This window comes from Colossoma macropomum, unplaced genomic scaffold, assembly GCF_904425465.1.
Source record: "Colossoma macropomum unplaced genomic scaffold, Colossoma_macropomum, whole genome shotgun sequence".
Lineage (NCBI taxonomy): Eukaryota > Metazoa > Chordata > Actinopteri > Characiformes > Serrasalmidae > Colossoma > Colossoma macropomum.
The window spans coordinates 36,615,909-36,635,247 of NW_023494792.1; the positions used below are offsets into that span (position 1 = coordinate 36,615,909).

A 19,339-nucleotide genomic window follows, 5' to 3' on the forward strand; every position below is an offset into this window, starting at 1 on the left:
AAGGACATGTTGTTTCCTGGCAACCAGCCATTTTCTCCTCAGCAGTTCTGAAGATAATGGCTTCATAGCTGTAATGCTGACAGCAATGAGCAGCGATCAAAACACTTAATGTTGTAGCAGCCACATGTCTGTATTGATGTAATAGCCAACTATGCACAGGTCTGAGTCAAGCTGTAAATTGCAAAACCGTATCTGCCACATATTCTGAAAGTGCAGCCATGCCTGGTTTTGCATGTCATTAAAACCAGTCATTTCTCATGTTTTATTTATTTAATGTCCCTCAAAAAGGAAACAGTCTATTTGAGTAGGCAGCATGTGAGATAAAGGCGTTGTGTCTGTAGCTGTGAAGAGCAAAGAGAAGATGAGAAGATGACCCAGTTGTGTCAGGACCTCTTCACTACGTTAGAGAACTCTGTCACATGACCGCTACAGGCTGTATTCAGACCATTTCAAAAGGGGCCAAAAGTTGCAGAATGCAATTTTTTTTCTCTCTCTCTCTTTCTCTCTCCCTCTCTCTCTCTCTCACCTTCTCTCTCTCTCTCCGTTTCTTGAGTGATTCATTCCTCCAGCACCTGAGAGAAAAAAAGCTCACATGCATGGTTCTTTGAGTGATGTTACCACTAGTTGCCATGGCAACAAGAGGCCTAGACAGCTGTGGTTCAGCTCTTATTGTTTATATCCTGATGTCATAAAGCATATATATATATATATATTGTTAGGTAATGCTGCTGATGCTTTATTAACCATAGATAATTTCTGATTCCTAACATGAGGCACCCCCGCCCCCCACAACCACCCCGCCCCCTCCGTGGGAAGGTTGACCTACTTTTAGAGCAGCACTACAGCTATGAGATATGTTATTCTCCTGAACTGGAAAAATTCAATACTGATGTGGTTCCTCAAATGTGTCAATGTTTAGACCATGCTGTGGTTTCAGTAACTGATTTCTTTCATCTATTCCACACAGGTCATTCTAGTTAAAGAGCAATAACAGCAGACTTTGAATCAAATGATTATTTTGCATCTTTAAATGTCTTTGCATCTTTTTAAATGTCTTAAATGCTGAAATGCAGACAAACGTTTTCACTGTAATCATCCATATGTGAAGATGTTATGATAAACTTTAAAATGGTAGGTAAACAATGCAGCTGAGGGGTTTATATATAACATAGGGGAAACAGACTGCTTTTGTTTTTGTCATTTAATATACTTACAGTGCATATATCCAATTCAAATGTCAAATACCCAATGTTTTTGACTTTGTACTTATAAAAAGGATCAAAAACATATGTGTTCAAAAGCATAAACAAAGAGTTAAAAGGTTTAAAAATTAGATTAGTTATGAAGGTCTGATGGAGATTGGCTAGACCATCCAAGCACCTTCACCTTCTTTTTAGAAACCAGTCTTAAGTTATTTTAGCTGTATGTTTGGGGTTGCTGTCTTGTTGAAGCAACCATCTTCTCCTCAGATTCAGTTTCTTGGCAGATGAGATTAAATGCTCCTGGTGCATGTATCCTGGTGCATTGCTCCATTCACTATTCCTTTGATGACATGTAATTCTTGTATGAAATCTGACACCAGATGTTGGATGTATTTTGCTTGATTATCAACTTATGCATATGTGATATTTTAATATACAATCTGGAAACCTTTTTCCATTTTACAAAACAGGCAAAAGGATACAAAACATCCAAATCTAAAAAATATATATATTTTGTATAAATGCTTATTAATTTAAAAAATCATAAAAAGTTCATCATATAATAGGCATGAGAGAGTTCAAAGAAGAGTTCTGTGTCTTCTTAGGGCCTTATGTTTTTTTACCTCTGATCTATCTCATGTAACTATTCATTAATTTGTTTAATCAGGGTGATGAGGAGGCCAGTCTGGGATTACCCATCAGCCCCTTCATGGATCGCTCAGCACCTCAACTGGCCAAGTTGCAAGAGTCCTTCATTACGCACATCGTTGGACCACTCTGCAGCTCCTATGACACAGCAGCCCTCATGCCAGGCCGGTGGGTGGAGCATTTGCATGATGAGGCTGAAGAAGGAACTGGTGTGGAGGAAACTGACGAGGAAGATGAGGATACAACTGAGGAAGATGCCTCCACCAGTTCGGAGCAGTCTCGTATGTTTTGTTTGTGTCCATTCAGTTTGTGTTTGTAAGGATTAAAGGATTAGGATTGAAGTCTAATGATGTTTTTCAGCTTTACAAGTGGTTGCAATTTGGAGTTAATACTTTTGTCACCTATTTCAGAGAAATTGATGCCCAAAAAGCGACGAAAGGTCTTCTGTCAGATCATGCAGCACCTTTTGGAGAACCATGACATGTGGAAGAAGGTGATTGCTGAGGAGGCCCAAAGCCAAACAGAGGAGAAAGAGTCCTCGTGCCTCAACAATGCCTCTGAGCCTATTCTGGCCATTCATGAAGAGGAAGAGGAGACAGGAAGCAAGGAGGAGCTGGCGGATGACAAGGAGGAAGATACAGAAGGAGAGGAGGAGATGGGGCCAACAGAAGAGGAGCAAATAGAGGAACAGACTAAAGAGACTGACGAGACAATAGAGCACGAGACACTGGTCAGAAAAGACCAGGAGACTGTAAATCAAGACACAGAAACTGTAGAAAAAGTGGGAGAGGCAATGCAGGAATGGGATGAGACTTCAGATGAACAGAGCAAGGGAGATTGAGGGTGAGAGAGAGACTTATAGTCTGTTAGAGTTGAGAGAATTGACAGAATGCTTTTGTTTCCAAACAAGACTCCTGATTAATGGTTGCCAGCACATCACTTAGACACAACACTGTAGATGCTTTAGGGGAACATGTGCCTAAAGGAAACAGGGTGGGAGAGATCTGAGTGTCTTGGGATGGGGTTTACTTCACCAGGTCCAAAACAGTAGGGGGTGGTACTAAAGGTCAGGGCATAGAACAGCATGAAATTTCATATATAAATGCTTATAAATATATAGAATTTTTTTTACATATTACCTTGATCAGGTTTTTTTTGGTGGTGCCCACACTGCAACTTAGTGCTGAAGTGCCACTTAACCTCCATGACAGGGGTCTCAGTGACCTGCACTTTAGGCCATTCATTTCAATGAGCATTTTCTGAAGAGCCTGGTATCAAATTGAGGAAGATGGATACTAGGATGGCGAGAAGAAGTCCAACACCTTTTCTTTTAGTTGCCACTTGTTTGTCTGTGGAGGTAGGTAGCACATTCCCCCGAGTTGGCCACCTGCAATGCCACAATAGTGAATGTTCCAAGAGGGTGTGCTTGCTGCATTTTACACTGCTTTATTTTGAATTGCCAGTTGGCTTTTGTTTCTTGGTACCTTTTCCTTAGTTTCTGACCTGAGTCCTGTTCCTCAGGAGAAATGACATTGTAAATATTGTGTAACCTTTTGCTCTTTTTGTTTTCTGCCAGTGCACAATGGTGGGGTGAAAGGAAATTGCTTGTTTTTATGTGCTAAACTGATTTCTTCAAAGACCTCACTATTTTCTACAGGGAAATGTCTCACAAGATAGTTTAATACACACAATTCTATTCATAGCACCTTGAAATTTATGGTTCTACTTCCCAGCTCTTTTTCAATTACATGTGTATGATTCTTAAGTGATGGATGCAGTCTAACTGCCCGTTCTAAGTGCTCGTTCATGGACAAGCTAATGTCTGAACTGATCCCACTCCGTTCCAGAGCATGTCTTCAATCCAACACTCTTATTTGACTAGCGCTTTTCTAACTGTAGAATCTTAGTCATTGTAAAGGTGCTTCTAAATACTGGTATAGTTCTTCTTTTCTCACACATGTGGTACATATGCACCAAGACATTACTCGTAACCATCTCTAATGACTTATGGTAATCAAAAACAAAAAATGTGACGAGATGTGCCTGGAGGCCAAAGAGCAAGTGAAGAGCTCTCACAGTCCCTGCAGTCGTACACTCTTTTTAAACAAGGAGGACCACTCATGCTCCAGCTGTCCAAGTAGCAGCCATGTCCTAGAGGCAGTCTAGTCATGCACACAGGCATGTGAGCAGCTAAGAGATGCCAAATACAGCACCCCATGGGAGCTGCACACGCTTGAGACATGGAGCCATGCACCACAAAGAGCCACAGCACCGTTATGTGCTGCTTATACTGTCTTTGATGTGCAAGGAGAGGCAGATTGGTTCTGAATGCAGAACAGGGAGAGGTAACATGTCTTCTACAGGCCTTATCAGCCCGTGCCCGATACTGCCGCAGCATAACTTTGAAGAGAAGCCAATTAAAAATGTGGGATTGGGAGGTGGGAATTGGGCATTAGTCATATATGTCAGTTCAGTCCAGCGTTCACTCTTTTTTTGAAATCTCGACTTCATTTGCAGTTCAGTGTAGGCCTCAGTAGCAGCGGCCAGCACAGCAGAATCCAAAAGAATCCTATGAATTATTCAAGCAATACTGACACGTTCTGTAGACTGATGGTGTTTTTTATGAATGCTATCATATTCTGAAGTAGGTCACAGCTTTTTTTTTTTATTATTTCTATACTTTATTTTTTTTTCCTAACACCATGCTGTTATGTGTGCCATATATGACTTCAAAATGTTTCTATAATTTCATTCAAAGTATGCAGCAGTGGAACTGTCAGAACGTCGGCTACATTTTGTAGGCTTTAAATGGGTCATGTTTTTATTTGCTTTGTTTTGGAGGAACTTAATGTTGGGAAATGGAAAACTATGACAGTTAAGTCAGCGATGGCCTACTGAACAGTCGTGGTTCAAACAATACATCTGTGTGTGTGTGTGTGTGTGTATATGTGTGTGTGTGTGTGTGTGTGTGTGTGTGTGTGTGTGTGAGAGAGAACATTAAAAATAGTAAGCCGTAACAATTAACCATAGCTTTGAGAAACAGGGCCTTCTTGTTTTAAGTAGACAAGCAAGAAGCCATGTGTTTCTTAAGCCTGTTCAGTAGAATCAGTGCCTGTTTCACGTATGCTTATGCTTTAACCTATGCTACCCCTAAACCTTCACCCCATTCCCCCCAATTCAGTGTCTGAGATGTAAACAAAGTCATTCAGAGTGTTATGATGTGAAATGGTTCATTGTAGAGACTTACTGACTTGATTTTTTACAGTGGTGGTGATAGTAAACAGGGGTCACTATGACCCTATGTCTACAGCACAAATATAGCCATTTGTGACTATCCAAAACCACCAGCTACAACTACATGTGTCTTCTGAGTTTTTTATCTGTAATATTGACTATGATACAATTGTGGTAAATTAAAAAAATAAGTTTTCTTTGTGGACTATTTTGCCACATAACACTGTGCATGTACCTCTCCACCATGAATGGATTTTAAAAATATATTTGAAGCCTACAATTGAAAAACAATGTCTCAGGCATCAGGAAGTGTGTTTGGAACAGTTTCCATTTCTTTGTAGCATTTTGAGGATTCACATCAAACCACTCTGAATTACTTTGTTTACACCGTAACAATATAATTATGCAGAAAAAAAAAGAAATCAGAAACATGAGTGGAATTCCTCCTTAACATAATAGCCAAAGCCCCTCTTTTCCATTGTATATCCACCACTTTGTATTAGAGCATCAAAAGAAACTTGACAGAACTGGGGAATTAGACAGTTTAATAGGCTGCTGAAAAAAGTCTGGCCACAACATTTTAATCCATGGCTTCCTCATGTGATTAGACAGAGATAGATAGTGTTGTGTGTTTTTGTTGCCATCACACAGCTGTGTTGTACTGCATGCATCTCTCTTTCTGATGGCCCTCATCCCACTGTTTGGCCTTCAGTTTAATCAGAACAGTCAAGCTTCTCTCTTGTATTTTTGTTCTGTCGTTATGTGCATCATACGGAACATCCTGGCACATTTCTTTCTGATTTGCTGTATTTTTGCTTGCTTTAATCGTTCTGCGGCTAAGTGTACATTCCACAACACGTACATTGGGGGGAATGGCATTTCAGGGTGTTTTGTAGCCTCCAAGCCTACTGTATTGTTGGAATATCTCCATGTGTGTTCCAGAGATGTGCAATAGTTCGCTCACTCAGGCACTGGGGTAAAATTAAACAAATGCGCCACATTCATCCATCAGGACCTCTTTGCATTCCAAGTCACAACAGTCAGTTTGGGTAGAGAGGCATTGTCAGGCGCATCATCAGAGTTGTAGAACATAGGAAACATAAGAATACGCCTTTTACAAAAAGTATAGTTCTTCCTTCATTGTCATTCTTAATCTATATTTTCTTCATATTCCTGTTCCTAGCTGGTTTGGCCTATGTCACTCTGTAGCTATTGCCAGCCCGTATGTCTTAACCTATATGCATCTGCTAACTGTAGTCACTGGGCACTCTTTTCTTTCACCAAAAGTAACAAACAAGCTTTACACCTCTCTCAAAATGAGAAATGAGACTTGTACTTTTTTATATGTAGTGGGCACCTCACTGACTAAATAATTATTTTTCTTCTCACTAGTATGTTGCACTTAATACATGTAGCAATACCTATAGAAAAGGGAGCTGTGTAATTCACCAGTATTCGTTAAGTGAAATACTCATTTTATTGCTGGTTATGGTTCCATTTTGTACAAAACAATATGCTGTACAGGTATAAAGGGAGGAGGCCGAAAAGGAAAAAAATGACAAATGTCTTTTGGATAAACTTTATTTATTTTTACTGTTTTGTAATTTAGACACTAAACTGTAGCTCCTTCTATGGCCAGAAATGCTGGAAGTGCCTCTTGGTATAATGTATTATACAGTAAATATATATTATTAGAACTTGTCACAAGCTGAAATTGTGGATGTTGTAATGTGAATACAGTTTAATAATGTGTTAAATGCTGTGGTATTGTGTGTGTCTTTTTATTTTGGGTTTAAAAATACATGTTTTGCATGCAGTGTCCAGAGACAAGAATCAGCCAGTGAAGCATATGGTGCACCACAGGTTTACAGGTAACAACTTTGTGATGGGAGGAAGAACCAGAACAAGAACATAAGCTGTGGTTGAGTTGGGTTGTGTAGATCCATGCAAGGCTAACGTTACACAGTGGAACTTTCATGCAACTTCAGTTGCTTGAAACCTACATGAAACTAAGTTGCACTTGAGTTGCTTAATGTAAGGCGTCCTGCAACTCATTAGAACCTTCACCACAACAGCAAGTTAAGCAAGCTCCTCAATTTCATGAAGCATCCAATCAATACACTGATAGCGAGTCATATGCTCATGTCAAACGATATCATTGCAAATGATTGATTTTATGGGATTAATGGACATGAAAATAAAACAAAAGATGGTTTATTGGGCTGTTGAAAGGAAACCCTTCTGATGGACTTTATGCAAAGTTGGTAATTTTTACTTTTGTCAGCTAATGCTAACAGTTGTTTAAACAGCTGCTTGTGCTACCATGTATTCTTCCTCATCCTGCTGTTATCTCTTTCTAGATTCATCTTCTCCTCTTTTGATGCCCCCTAATTTTACGCAGAGCTCAGATTCAAAACAGCTCAGAATAATTTGAAAAAGCCAGCCTGAAACTTTAATGCTACATAATTTCCATGCAACTTGACAGTTGCAAGAAGCATTTTAAAAATAAAGCAATACATTTGATCACTCCACTAGTTAGCCAAATTAGCATTAGCAAATTTTTGAGACACCGTGCTGTTTTGCTGTATAGTCATCAACTATGTGTTGCACATTTGCAGCACTGTTATCATCTTTATATTTTTTTAAGCCGTCATTGCTGTTTTTTTTTTTCTATATCTGTCTTTTATCTCGCTGTCTAGGGTTCTTTACTATAAATGTTTTTCTGCTGTTGTGTTGTGCATGTTAAGCCTTAGAAAATAAATGTTTAAGTAGTCATTACATTTATAGCCTACTTGATGTCTTGCTCATCCTGTCCTAGAAGCACAAGTTCATTGAGAAGCACATCTCAGTCTTCTCTTCGGTAATAATTCATAATTCTCATCATTTAGATCCCAAATGAATCTGAGCTCTCTGTGCATCAAAAAGGAGAAAATGAATCTAGCTACATAGATCACGATAACAGCAGATTCACAAAAAATAATCCGTGGCACAAGCAGCTGTTTAAATGGCTGTTAGCATTAACTGGCTAGTTGAAACACTGCCAACCTTAAGTCAGTTGAGGGAATTCTCATTTTCAACCAGCCAATAAATCTTCTGTTATTTTATTGCCCTTTGATATTTAATCATTTGAAAGGAGGTCATTCAATGTGATCATGAGATGCATTACTGCTGTTTTGATTAGCTGTTTCATGAAACTTGAGTTTCAAATGAGTTGCAGGACAAATTATGCAATTTAGTTTCATGTAGGTTTCGAGCAAAGGTTTCATGTAATTTACTATGTATGCTGTGTGGTTAATAGGGTCATGATAGTGTACTTGTATTATCCTGATGCAAGTGGGATGCACAAGCTTTTGCCCCTATTCATTCCAATGGGACAAAAAAGTGTCATTTAGCAATCATTGTACGAAAACCACACAACCAGTGAAAAAGCTGTATACAAGCACACCATTCCCAATCAGACCTAACTTTCCGGAGTTGGAACAGTGTCAACATGCTTGCAGCTGAGTTTCAAATTAGTTGCAGGATGCATTATGCAATTCAGTTTCATGTAGGTTTGAAGCAACTAAAGTTGCATGTAATTTTAACTGTGTAAAGCCAGCTTAAAACTGAAAATATCCTGACTAAAAAGTAACAAAAATGTAATATTTTGCAAAGAGGTTTCATGAATATGATATGTGCTGAGAGTTTGGAAAACTTGAGTACAGCATGAATGTGTTGGGGGCAGGGGGGTGTATTTTACCATTTTGTAGCAAGAAATGCATATTTTCTAGAATTCCCACTTTATATCTAGGCTTATGCAAAAGCATAGTTTTATGAATCAAGAGACTGAAATTAAGAGATTTGATTTTTGAGTCCGTTTGTAGAATCTGTAAAAATGTTCAATTACCCAGTTGTCACAGCAATATGCCCATTTTAGTATGTGTTCAGCTAATGTATTATGATTATTTTTCACGTTGGATGGCTGTTCTTGAAGAATGGAGAAAACTCTTATGTAAGTGGATTATGAGTGGGACTTGAGAGATGTGTTGCTTTGAACTCATTAGTTGTGGATTTGCCTAAAACCATAGATTTATAATGCTGACAGGCACAATGTTCTGAATCAGACTTCCAAATGACAGAATTAGTGCAAGAATAAGATTAGTGGCGACTCTGGCAGCAGTGTACTTTTTTGGGGGCTTGAGATATTAAATATCATTCATACTTCAAGGTCCAGCAGCATTCACAAGAGAGTTCCTAGAGAACTGATGCATCAGTGGGCCAACTGACATGTCTCTTTCACACATGACTACCACCACTGCCAAAGCTCTGAGCTTTCTTGTTGTGTCTTCTCTTCATCCAAGCTTAATCTGTTCTCATCTTCTGATCTCAACAGAAAGTCTATCAGATTAATTGCAGTGGGAGGCAGTAAAGGAGATGTGTGTGGAGAGTTTCAGCTGTTAGTGACCCATGCAAAGCCCAGCACCAATTCACTAATTAGCTCATGTATTCATTCATTCTATAGTTTACCTTTTTAACACAGTAACTATGTATGCTGTATGCTTCATGCCTCAAAAGCACAAGCTCACCTTCAGACCTAGCACACGATTCAAAGCATTTAATGATCTTGATTTAAGTAACACTGATTCTTTGATGAAACAACTAATATTGTACTTGTAATTATTGTAAAGCTGCACCATGTAAGATCGTCTTATGTTTTTTGAGATATCGACACTGTTCCAACTCTGGGTCTGCCTGGGAATGGTGTGCTTGTATGCAGCTTTTTTTACTGGTTTTGTGGGGTTTTTTTATACAATGCTTGATAAATGACAATTTTTTGTCCCATAGGAATGAATAGGGGCGAACGTTTGTCCATCCCACTTGTATCAGGATGATACAAGTACACTCTTATGACCCAATGAACCATATGTCATACATAGTAACCACCTTACAACACCTGGGAGACCATAATAACCATGTAGCGACACCCTGACAATCAACTGGAATACCTCAAATCAACTGGTCATTTCTCTCCTCAATTCTAAGCACTTTTTACAAATAATGATGGATGCATAGTCTCGGGCCTCACAAGGAGTGCTTTCTCCAGTAAAGTTAGAAGATGTGAGGTAACAAAGTAGGATGTGTGTGCATTTTTGCCTACATCTTTGTCAGTAGTACTGCTTGTCCTTGCAATTAGCCCAGCATGGTCTTACTATATCATGTAAATAAAAATACAGAGGTTAGAACGTGCATCTCAAGCTTGGTTGTGATAGGAGGAAAGAGATTAGGACAGAAAGTGCAGAGTGTTCTAGGGGGTTAGGCAAAAGCACTAACTGATGTTATGATGTCATTGATTTCATGAGGCAAAAAAATTTACAGGACGTCTTTAAAACAGCTATAAGGACATCTTGCATGTTTGGTCAAGGTAAAATAGTGCTCCAGCTAAAGCTTTCAAGGTTTCTGTACAGCCACTTATTCAGTTTAGCACCTCCCAGCTTGCAGTAGCATTTGAGATATGGGAATGCAAATAGTGGTGCTTATTCATTTATTCTGAATGAAAATCATTTTAAAAACATTTTCTATTGGGGTTATAATATATATTGTAGTATAGTGATGGAATACCTAAAGTTTGGAAGACAATGCCAAAAGCTTAAAATCTAACATTATATAAATTTCCTAGTGCTATCTTAGGTTTCCTGTGGTTAAGTTTTCACACCCCACCACCACCCCACCTTTTCTATGTTGTCACAACGTTGAAATGTAATTCCTCAGAAACTTAAACAACGTTGTCTGACAACTGTCTAGGAGGTTATGACAACGTTGCCGAGGCAGCAAAAATAATCGGTACTACACTGACATCGTCACAACCTCCTAGAATCCTTAACAAGTTCTATTCTAATCAATATAGTTTTTGATAACAGGTTCTAATCATCTTCAGCATGGCTTTCATGAGTTTCAGCAGTAGCCTTTTTGTTTTTTCTGCGAATAAACCCAACATTTATGTCTTATCATTGTGGTAGGTTTTATTTTGTTTCCATATTTAATGACCTTATTATCAGTATGACAATGTTAATATATATGTTCAGTGTAACTTTTGTTGCCCAACAGTAGTGTTTCTCTTTTTTCCCTCATAAAACCGACAAAAACACTGTCGTGGCAGAGCATGCACTGACGTCATCAATAGGCTGGCAGTGCATGTCTGCAGCCAGACCCTTCTCAAAACTTAATCATTAACCAATAACAGCACTTACAGTTGGCTGGGGCAGATCTAGCAGGACAGAAATCTGACAAGTAGACTTGTTGGAAAGGTGTCATCCAATGTCAGTGCCACACAAAGTCTCTTTAGTATGACCCTTTCTATAGCCAGTGTTTGTGTATGGAGATGATATGCTTGATTTTATGTACATAGTGTGACAAACCCACAAACATAGTTTAAGACACACTTCAGATGTGCATCATGAGGTTAGATTATCCACAACAAAAGTTTTTTTGAGTATTTTGATATGCTGTTGCCATCATGTCAAAACCATGTATCTGTGCTTGTGTGAAAGGCAATGGTCCAAAATGACTCCTTACATTGACTTACATTAAAAGTTCAGAACGTTTTTGCCGTAGTGGAGGAACATGATTTTTGGACAGCTATGTTTAATGTTTGGTTAAAGAGAAGTTACTGCTTGTGGACATGAGGTGAATGAATTGGCCACAATGCACCATCTTGGTAAGGAGAGAAAGGCATTTTACAGCTTTTTGAGAACCTTTATAATTGGGTCACACATAGCAACATAAGAAAATGAATCTAAAACCAATAAATGCAGGTAATGTTGTTTTCCGCACTCATCTCCATGGAAACAGTGCAGTGGAAGCGCAGTGTCTCCTTATACTAACCAGAGATGATTTCAACTGTACAAAGGTTTTCTACTGTATTGTGTTTATCTGTCTGTTTTTAACAGACATAAAGCAACCCCAAAGAGCAGGCTGAGGCTGACAGAGAGGGAAAAACTCCCTCTAAAAAAGGAACAACGAGAAGAACCAGGACCCTCAACGTTCCCCTCTGGACCACAGCGGAGAACAGTACAGTGAACTAATGAGAGCGATGTGAACCGCAGCTACAGGTGAGTCGGTTTAAAGGGCTGCTCTTTCTTGCCATTCAGAGGAGCCGCTCGCTTGTCGCTTTTCGCTCTTCGCGCTGACGTCAGACTAGGTTTGTAGCTCGCAGTCATCGTCACATGCTCTCTCAGAGTGCAGAAGCAACACGAGCGGTCTGAACTTATCTCCTGTGCAGGGGTGAGTCCCTGATGTGTAGATACCGCCTTTCTGATTTATACTGAATGTCTGCTGAACGGCCGCTCCGCTGCCACTGGGACGCCTTCACTAGGGAAGCCGGTTTGCCTCAAGCTATCAAGATAGGGATGCCGCTTAAATAAGGGCTCCTCGCCGTTTCTTTTCCGTTTTTTTTTCTTTGTCGTTCCTCGCACCACCACAGGATCTGAACAGTTCGGGACCCACAACCCATGCCCCCCCCCCGGCCCTCCGCTCGCTCAGAGTTATCACGTGTTTAAGCCAGTTCATCCAGAGGCTTGCTGAAACGCTGGAAACTGTTTCGCAGGAAGGTTGTGAAAACCTGCGAGACTGACGTCAAAGATTAAACCATCCAAAATACCGCGAACTGACCTGAAACTGAGCGAGCCGGACGTGTCTCGAAAGCCTTGCGACACAACTCCCGAGTCCAAGTCGCCTTTCGCCCGCAACCCTATGGGAAGTTTCCTTGAAGACCGTGTGACATCTGCGGGGCGCGCGGCGCTGCTGTCCACACCGGCTCGTTTGGTGCTGTTGGGGATTCGCGACCTGCACATCCATATTCCTGTTTAAGGCCCCAGATACACTATATAGAAAGAGCACCAAGTATTCACCCACTTTGAGATTTTGGTGAGTAATGTGGGTTATTTCATAATAAATTCGAATATATATTTTTTTCATTTTCATAATAAAATCATAAGTAAATAATAAGATTTTCTTATTTTTTAGTAATAAAATAGATTTTGTATAATAAAATTGCTCTTGTTCGTGGCTGGGAGACGCCGTGGCATTCAAATCTGTCTGGGTTGATGAGACGGCGCTGAGGAAATCTAACACTGGCTCGTTAAAAGTAGGTCTGTCTGTGAGCTGCTGTTTGTGCGTTGTTTGTATGGCGCGCATGAGCGGGATCAGACAGTGCGCATTTTACGCGTTCACATTAACTGCCACGTTTCCATGCGGGAGCAGTGAAACACATCACCTGTCGTTTCACTGACGTTTCTTTCAACCGTCTCCCTTTACATCTATTCGTCCTCAGTATTTTCTCTCTTTCTTGGGTATTTAAACCACGTCACCGAGATGTCGTCCTCTCCTAATGATAAACATTTCGGGCGCATACAGTATTGCGGCGCATAATGCTGCTATGCAAATGTGTCCTCCGTAGGTTGGTCCGAGTGCAGGCGCAGTGCATGGCTTTAATATACATTGGCTAATTAAGCGGAGTGCGCTGGTTAGCTCCACTCTTGTCTCCCGTCACAGCCCCCAGCCGGTTACCTTCACGTCGAACGTGACTGTTTCCCTGCGGCCCGATGGCCTCATATCTCGCACTGCCCTACTATTTCGAATAAGACATTTGAAACTTTACTATCGTTGCATGCAGCAGAGCACGGTGCTGTTTGGCACACTGCAGCCTTATTTTCAAGACGACTTGATATTGAGGGATAGGATAAATAGCATTACAGCCAATACTTATCTACTTTATTCACGCTTATTGGCCTTTGCCTTTTTCTCTGTTTACCACTCCACACCTGCTAACATTAAGGGGAATTCCACCCATTTTAAAAAAATTTCAAGTAACTCAGTTGCTGAAGTCATTGAGAGTGGTTTGATGTGAAATGGTTCTTGTACGGGAGCTAAGCGACCACACAGATTTTTTGCAGTGGTGGTGAACCAGGGGTCACAATGTCAACAACATTTTATTTACTATCTAGTGAATCTATTCAGTTCTGGGTTTTTATATGTAATGTTAATATTAGTAAAATAGTGGTAATCTATTTTTTTGGGGGGACTGTTTGTCTTAGAATGTACCCTGCATGTACCCATCCACTATAAATGGTCTTTAAAGTGCGCTTTAAGCCAAGATCTTCTCAAAAATATTGTAAAGCAATGTCTCAAGGGTCAGGCAACATATTCATAACCATTTCATGTAGTAACTCTCTGTGAAGGAGCTTTTAAAGGCATTAAGGCATTTGGTTTCAATCACCGCCACTGGGAAAGTTTATCTAAAATGGTACATTTCATGTCAAGCCACCCTGAATGACTTTGTTTACATCTTAACGATGTGACTATGCAGATATTTTGAAAAATCTGTGAAATTCATTTTACTGACAGATTCTACATTAGGACATGTAATGAATAATTTAGTAAATAAATTAATAAAGAGGATGTTTTTTTTTAATATAACTCTATTGATGAATGTAGTATTAGTCATGAACTTAATCTCGCTTTTTGATCACCTGCCTAGCATTCAGAATGATAGTAAAGCTATGATGTTTTTGAAGACTCTCTTCCCTCTGGTCAACACACACAGCAGTCATGCTGATTTCTTTCTTTCTTTCTTTTCTTTTTTTTTTTTAAATAAAGCCATGGCTTATCCTTGCCGTCAGTACATTCTCAGTGCCCTTTTATTCTAACAAGCAGCTTATTGTTTAGTTAGAGAAATATGCCAAAGGAGTAGGCTAATATATAGGACTACTTAAAACTGATTAGTAAAATTAGATTAGGAAAATATATGACATGTTTTTGTTTCCATAATAATAAAGAAAAGTGTGTTATGAGGCCAATGTAGCAAACAAGTATTAGAAATCTTTTTAAATGACAGTCTACTACATTAGCCTCGTAAAATTCAGACATTAAACATGTCTTGGGTCATCATTCGGTGAAAAGGTAAAGGTGAATTCCATCAATTTTCCATAATTCAGTGGTTGAGATGTAAACAAAGTCATTCAGAGTGTTATGAGGTGAAATAGTTAATTGTAGAGAGACTTACCGACTCAAATGTCTTTACAGTGGTGGTGATAGGAACCTGGGCTCACAGTATATACAGCACAAATAAAGTGACTTTATTCATGATCCAAAACAAACAGTGAACCTACACGTGTCTTCTGAGTCTTTATCTGTAATGTTTATTATGGTGAAATAATGGTAAATCTGAAAAAATATGTTTTCTTTGAGGACTATTTTGCCTTGTAATGCCCTGCATGTACCCCTCCACCATGATTTTTTTCTTTTTTTTATATACAGTTTAGGCAAACCCCTTTTCAAAAGCTCTCACTAATCAATGTCTTAAGCATCATACAATGTACTTGTCATTTCATGTAATAGTTTTCCTTGAGGGAGTTTCTCTAGAACAAAACATTTCACATCAAACAACTTTGAACAACTGTATTTACATCCTAACAACTCATTTTATGCAGAAAGTTTGAAAAATTAATGGAATTTCCCTTCAAGCCAAATAATTGAAAAACAGAGTTTTATTCAAAAATGCTGCACATCCATCTGTAACCATTTTGAAAAGAAAAACAGTTGACGAATAATGGAAAACACATTTTTATTTTTCTAATAAGGGTGGTCATTTTTCTTTCCAAACTTTGTGCAGATACATTTGTTTTATAAACGTCTCCAACATCGATAGACTGCAACCTACAAACAATGCTGGCACCTAGAGATGACACAATACCACTTTTCCGTTTACCTACTAAGCATTGAAAATGGATCACTGGATTGGATTTTTTCTTTTTCCCTCAGATATCCGATCAAACCCTCTCTGCTATTAAACGCCCCATACTGATCCCCATCAATACCAATATGCCATCTCTAGTAGCAACGCATGCAACTTGCAGATTACATACATAAAACTAGGTAAATGAAGTATGCTGAGTTACCATATTCTTATGATATCTAATGCTTTATTTGTCATTAGTAAATACAAAGACAAACGTTATTGTTAACAGGAATTACATATGTGGACACTTTGTAGTGCAGATAATAATCCATTAACTTTGATACAAATAAAAGGCAATGAAGTTAGCTGTTAGGCTACCTGCCTGACTAAGTGCCAGGGATGTACAGGTATGACTTGGCTTCCTCTTTGCCAGCTTCTTTTTCCATTTCACCTTAAATCCACCTTTTAAGATCAAGCAGAAAATTCAAATGAGAAGCTGCCTAACTTTAGCTTTGCATTATTTCTCACTCCAGTAACAAGCAAGTAACTATCACCATTCAGTCTACCACTCTTTGTCCCATCATTATTGCATTCAACTGTTTCCAAAAAGGAGATGGATGCTAGGAAGATAGCTTGCTCTCTCTCACAATTTCAGAGAGTTTCTTTAATGAACTATCCAAGGTAGGTTAACCAAACCAGTTTTTTCCAGTTCTGAGTGTTTTTTTTTTTTCATTATGACTTTTAGGATATCATGGATTGTGTTAAAAAGAACCATAGAAACCATTACACATTGTATCAAATCTAACCGTATTTCATTCACAGCAGGTATCATCTTATAGCCATCGTATCGAAAAAAATGAATATTGGCATGCATATGATGACACCCATGCTAAGCACTGCTGCACACTGTGACATAGACTTGTTTTGGTGTGTCTGGGGCATTCTTGTGCATACACCATCTGTTTTAGCTGCTAATGATAATGCAATATTATCAATATTATTATAGATATACCTGAAAAATATTTTTTTCAACAACCATCCTGCTACCTTCCCAAAAAACGTTCTTGCATAATTAAAAAAAATGGGAAGGTTATGCCCCCTCTGCCCCCTTGTATTTGCACCAATGAATGGAGCTCTTTGGAATGAAAAAAGTCCCATGGTCTTTTTTTTCAGGTGTACATGCATCAATGGCAAGAAATTTCATTAAGGAAAGTTCAGCCAAGGAAAATGAGACCTTCCTGAAAAGGATGGACGTACCAAGCAAGGAGAGCTGGTCACCAGAAAATGGGCCCACATCAGTGAGAGGGACCTCGTGCTGTTCCAGTCTAAAGGTAAAATTAGGATTCTGTTGCAGCTGTTCTATGGATTCCAGTGTCAGATGTAATGACAGTATATTGCTGACTCAAGAAGCAGCTTTGTTTGTTGTGTGTTCAATAGCATGGAGCATTGCACCATGGATAATTGTTTTCTTTCTAACTGTGGCGTCACTAGGTCAAAACAAGATTTAGCTTCAGTTTGTGGTGGAATCTTCCTCTGATGAACTGAGTGTGGAGAACAGAGAGGGGTTTCAGAATAGGCTCCTGACTGTATGGTGCCTAATGATTTAAATAGGCAACCCAGTCATGCTCAGCAGTGTCTTTGTTGTGAGGGCTCTGCTGTAGTTTTGTGAGAGCAAGCACAGAGGCCCTATTCAGCTGTGGGAACTCTTGTATGTATATGGCATCATGCATCCTTCTTATTGTGTGCTGGTTATATACGAAGCTGTAGAAAGATTCCCACCAAAACATTCTCAGAAAGATCCACCAAGTTTGCCCTGGTTTCTCTTGCAGAAAAGTCACATGTGTTTCACATGAGAAGTGTACAAAAACCACACGTGTTTACAAGTAATCACGTTTTTTTTATATGAATCTGTGCACACACTTTTTCCACGGGTGATAACACTTTTTTACCATGTAAAGCGTACAAAAGTTGTTTATTCATGTGAAATACATGTAATTTTCTAAGAGTTTGTGTGAAACATGCTTTTCTAATTATGTTTATGTCTACAAATCAGCAAGCCATTGTTTCATTTCCTAAGTCTTTATCGTGTCCTCGTATAAAGCTCATACTGATTCCTTTTGATGTCACATGGCACTATCCTGGGCCTAATATAGAACCAGTGTTCTCTACTGCTCTGTATTTGTTCTCTAAAGTTGCATTCCAGGGTTAGGTTTAAGTTTTTTTTATTACTCTCGTTTAGTAAGATCTGCATTTCCACTACTCTTTCAGCAATCTGCTGTTGGAGAAGTTAAATTAGCACATTTTCATCTAAGAAAATGTCAGTCCTTCGTTGTCTTTGTGATCTTAAAGATCAGACTTTTCTAAATGTTAACTATGCAGTATGAATTACTATTAAATACTTAATTTCCCAAATTACTTTGTCTTAAAGGAATAGTTTGGCAAAAAATCTAATTTATATAATTCTCAACTTACCCTAAGTTTTGGTGATCAACCAAGACATGCTTAGAGTCCAAATTTTGCTTTCTTTAGTGTAGAGAAAGGGAGCTATGAGGCTAATGTTGCTAACAAACACTAGAACTCAATAGTCAGCCCAAACCATTTCTCTAAAAATACTTTCCCAAAACCTTTCTCAACTTGCTCAAACCACATCCAGGCAACCATTTCAGACAACATTAGTGCTTGTATTCACAAAGCAGGACTGACCTTAGATCAGATTCCTCTGTATTTATGGTCATTGTCACTATTTATTGATTATAGATCAGCACTCCTACTCCTGATGTGGTTTGTGAATACAGATGTCTATTGTCTAAAGTGGTTGCCCACAGTTTGTTCATTTTTATAGTTCACAGTAAGTCATACTGTGTCCTAAACCACATCGACAAGTCCACCCCACCTTAACAAAAGACCTAGATTGAGAGAAGTTGTGAGAATGTTTTTTTACAGAAATGATGTGGGCTGTTTGGGTGACTATTGAGTTCTAGTGTTTGTTAGCATTGTTAGCCTCACCACTACAGTCCCAAACTAAAGAAGTAGGATTTGGACTACAAACGTTTCTTAGCCGATCTACTACATATGGGGTAAGTGGAAAATTGTGTAAATTTGATATCTTGCAGAAAAATTCCTCTAACAGAGCAATTAAATATTATGGCAATTAAAAGTTTATTCTCCTCACTCAGGGTCATCAGTAATAATCAATGTTCAATCATCATATCTTTGTTTAACCTAACTCAAAATTATGGTTAGAGCTCTGTTGGTATATTGCACTTAAAATGACATGTTAAAATGACATTTAAATTGACCTATTTATATTCATATTCTTAAGTTTGCTGTTATTTAATAAGCTTTGCAATCCTATTCTTTCTACTTTGTTTAGTTCCCTAAAATCCATCTAGTTTTTAATATTTCAATTCTTCTAGTTCTCTAGTCGTTTTGATTTTAAAACTGAGCATCTGAAACATCCTTCAAGAAATGAATTGCTAACATGTTGAACTATTTATTTACAGCTCAGAAATTCAAGACTTAGAAGGCTTTTAGTGGCCTG

At 38.7% G+C, this 19,339-nt stretch overlaps 2 protein-coding genes across 3 annotated transcripts in view; both read left to right on the forward strand.

Annotated features, from left to right (window-relative positions):
* Positions 1–6,848, forward strand: part of pde3a (phosphodiesterase 3A, cGMP-inhibited) — a 53,638-nt gene extending 46,790 nt beyond the window's left edge. For both annotated transcript variants that reach the window (XM_036577026.1, XM_036577027.1), the window contains exons 15-16: positions 1,870–2,131; positions 2,261–6,848. In XM_036577026.1, the coding sequence (XP_036432919.1) occupies positions 1,870–2,131; positions 2,261–2,691 (693 nt within the window). In that variant the 3' untranslated portion in view covers positions 2,692–6,848. The remainder of the gene's footprint in view (positions 1–1,869; positions 2,132–2,260) is intronic.
* A 5,811-nt stretch (positions 6,849–12,659) lies between these two features.
* The window catches only part of slco1c1 (solute carrier organic anion transporter family, member 1C1), a 60,277-nt gene continuing 53,597 nt past the window's right edge, over positions 12,660–19,339 (forward strand). The window contains exons 1-2 of the mRNA XM_036577028.1: positions 12,660–12,986; positions 16,972–17,129. Coding sequence (XP_036432921.1) covers positions 16,986–17,129 — 144 coding nt within the window. The 5' untranslated portion in view covers positions 12,660–12,986; positions 16,972–16,985. The remainder of the gene's footprint in view (positions 12,987–16,971; positions 17,130–19,339) is intronic.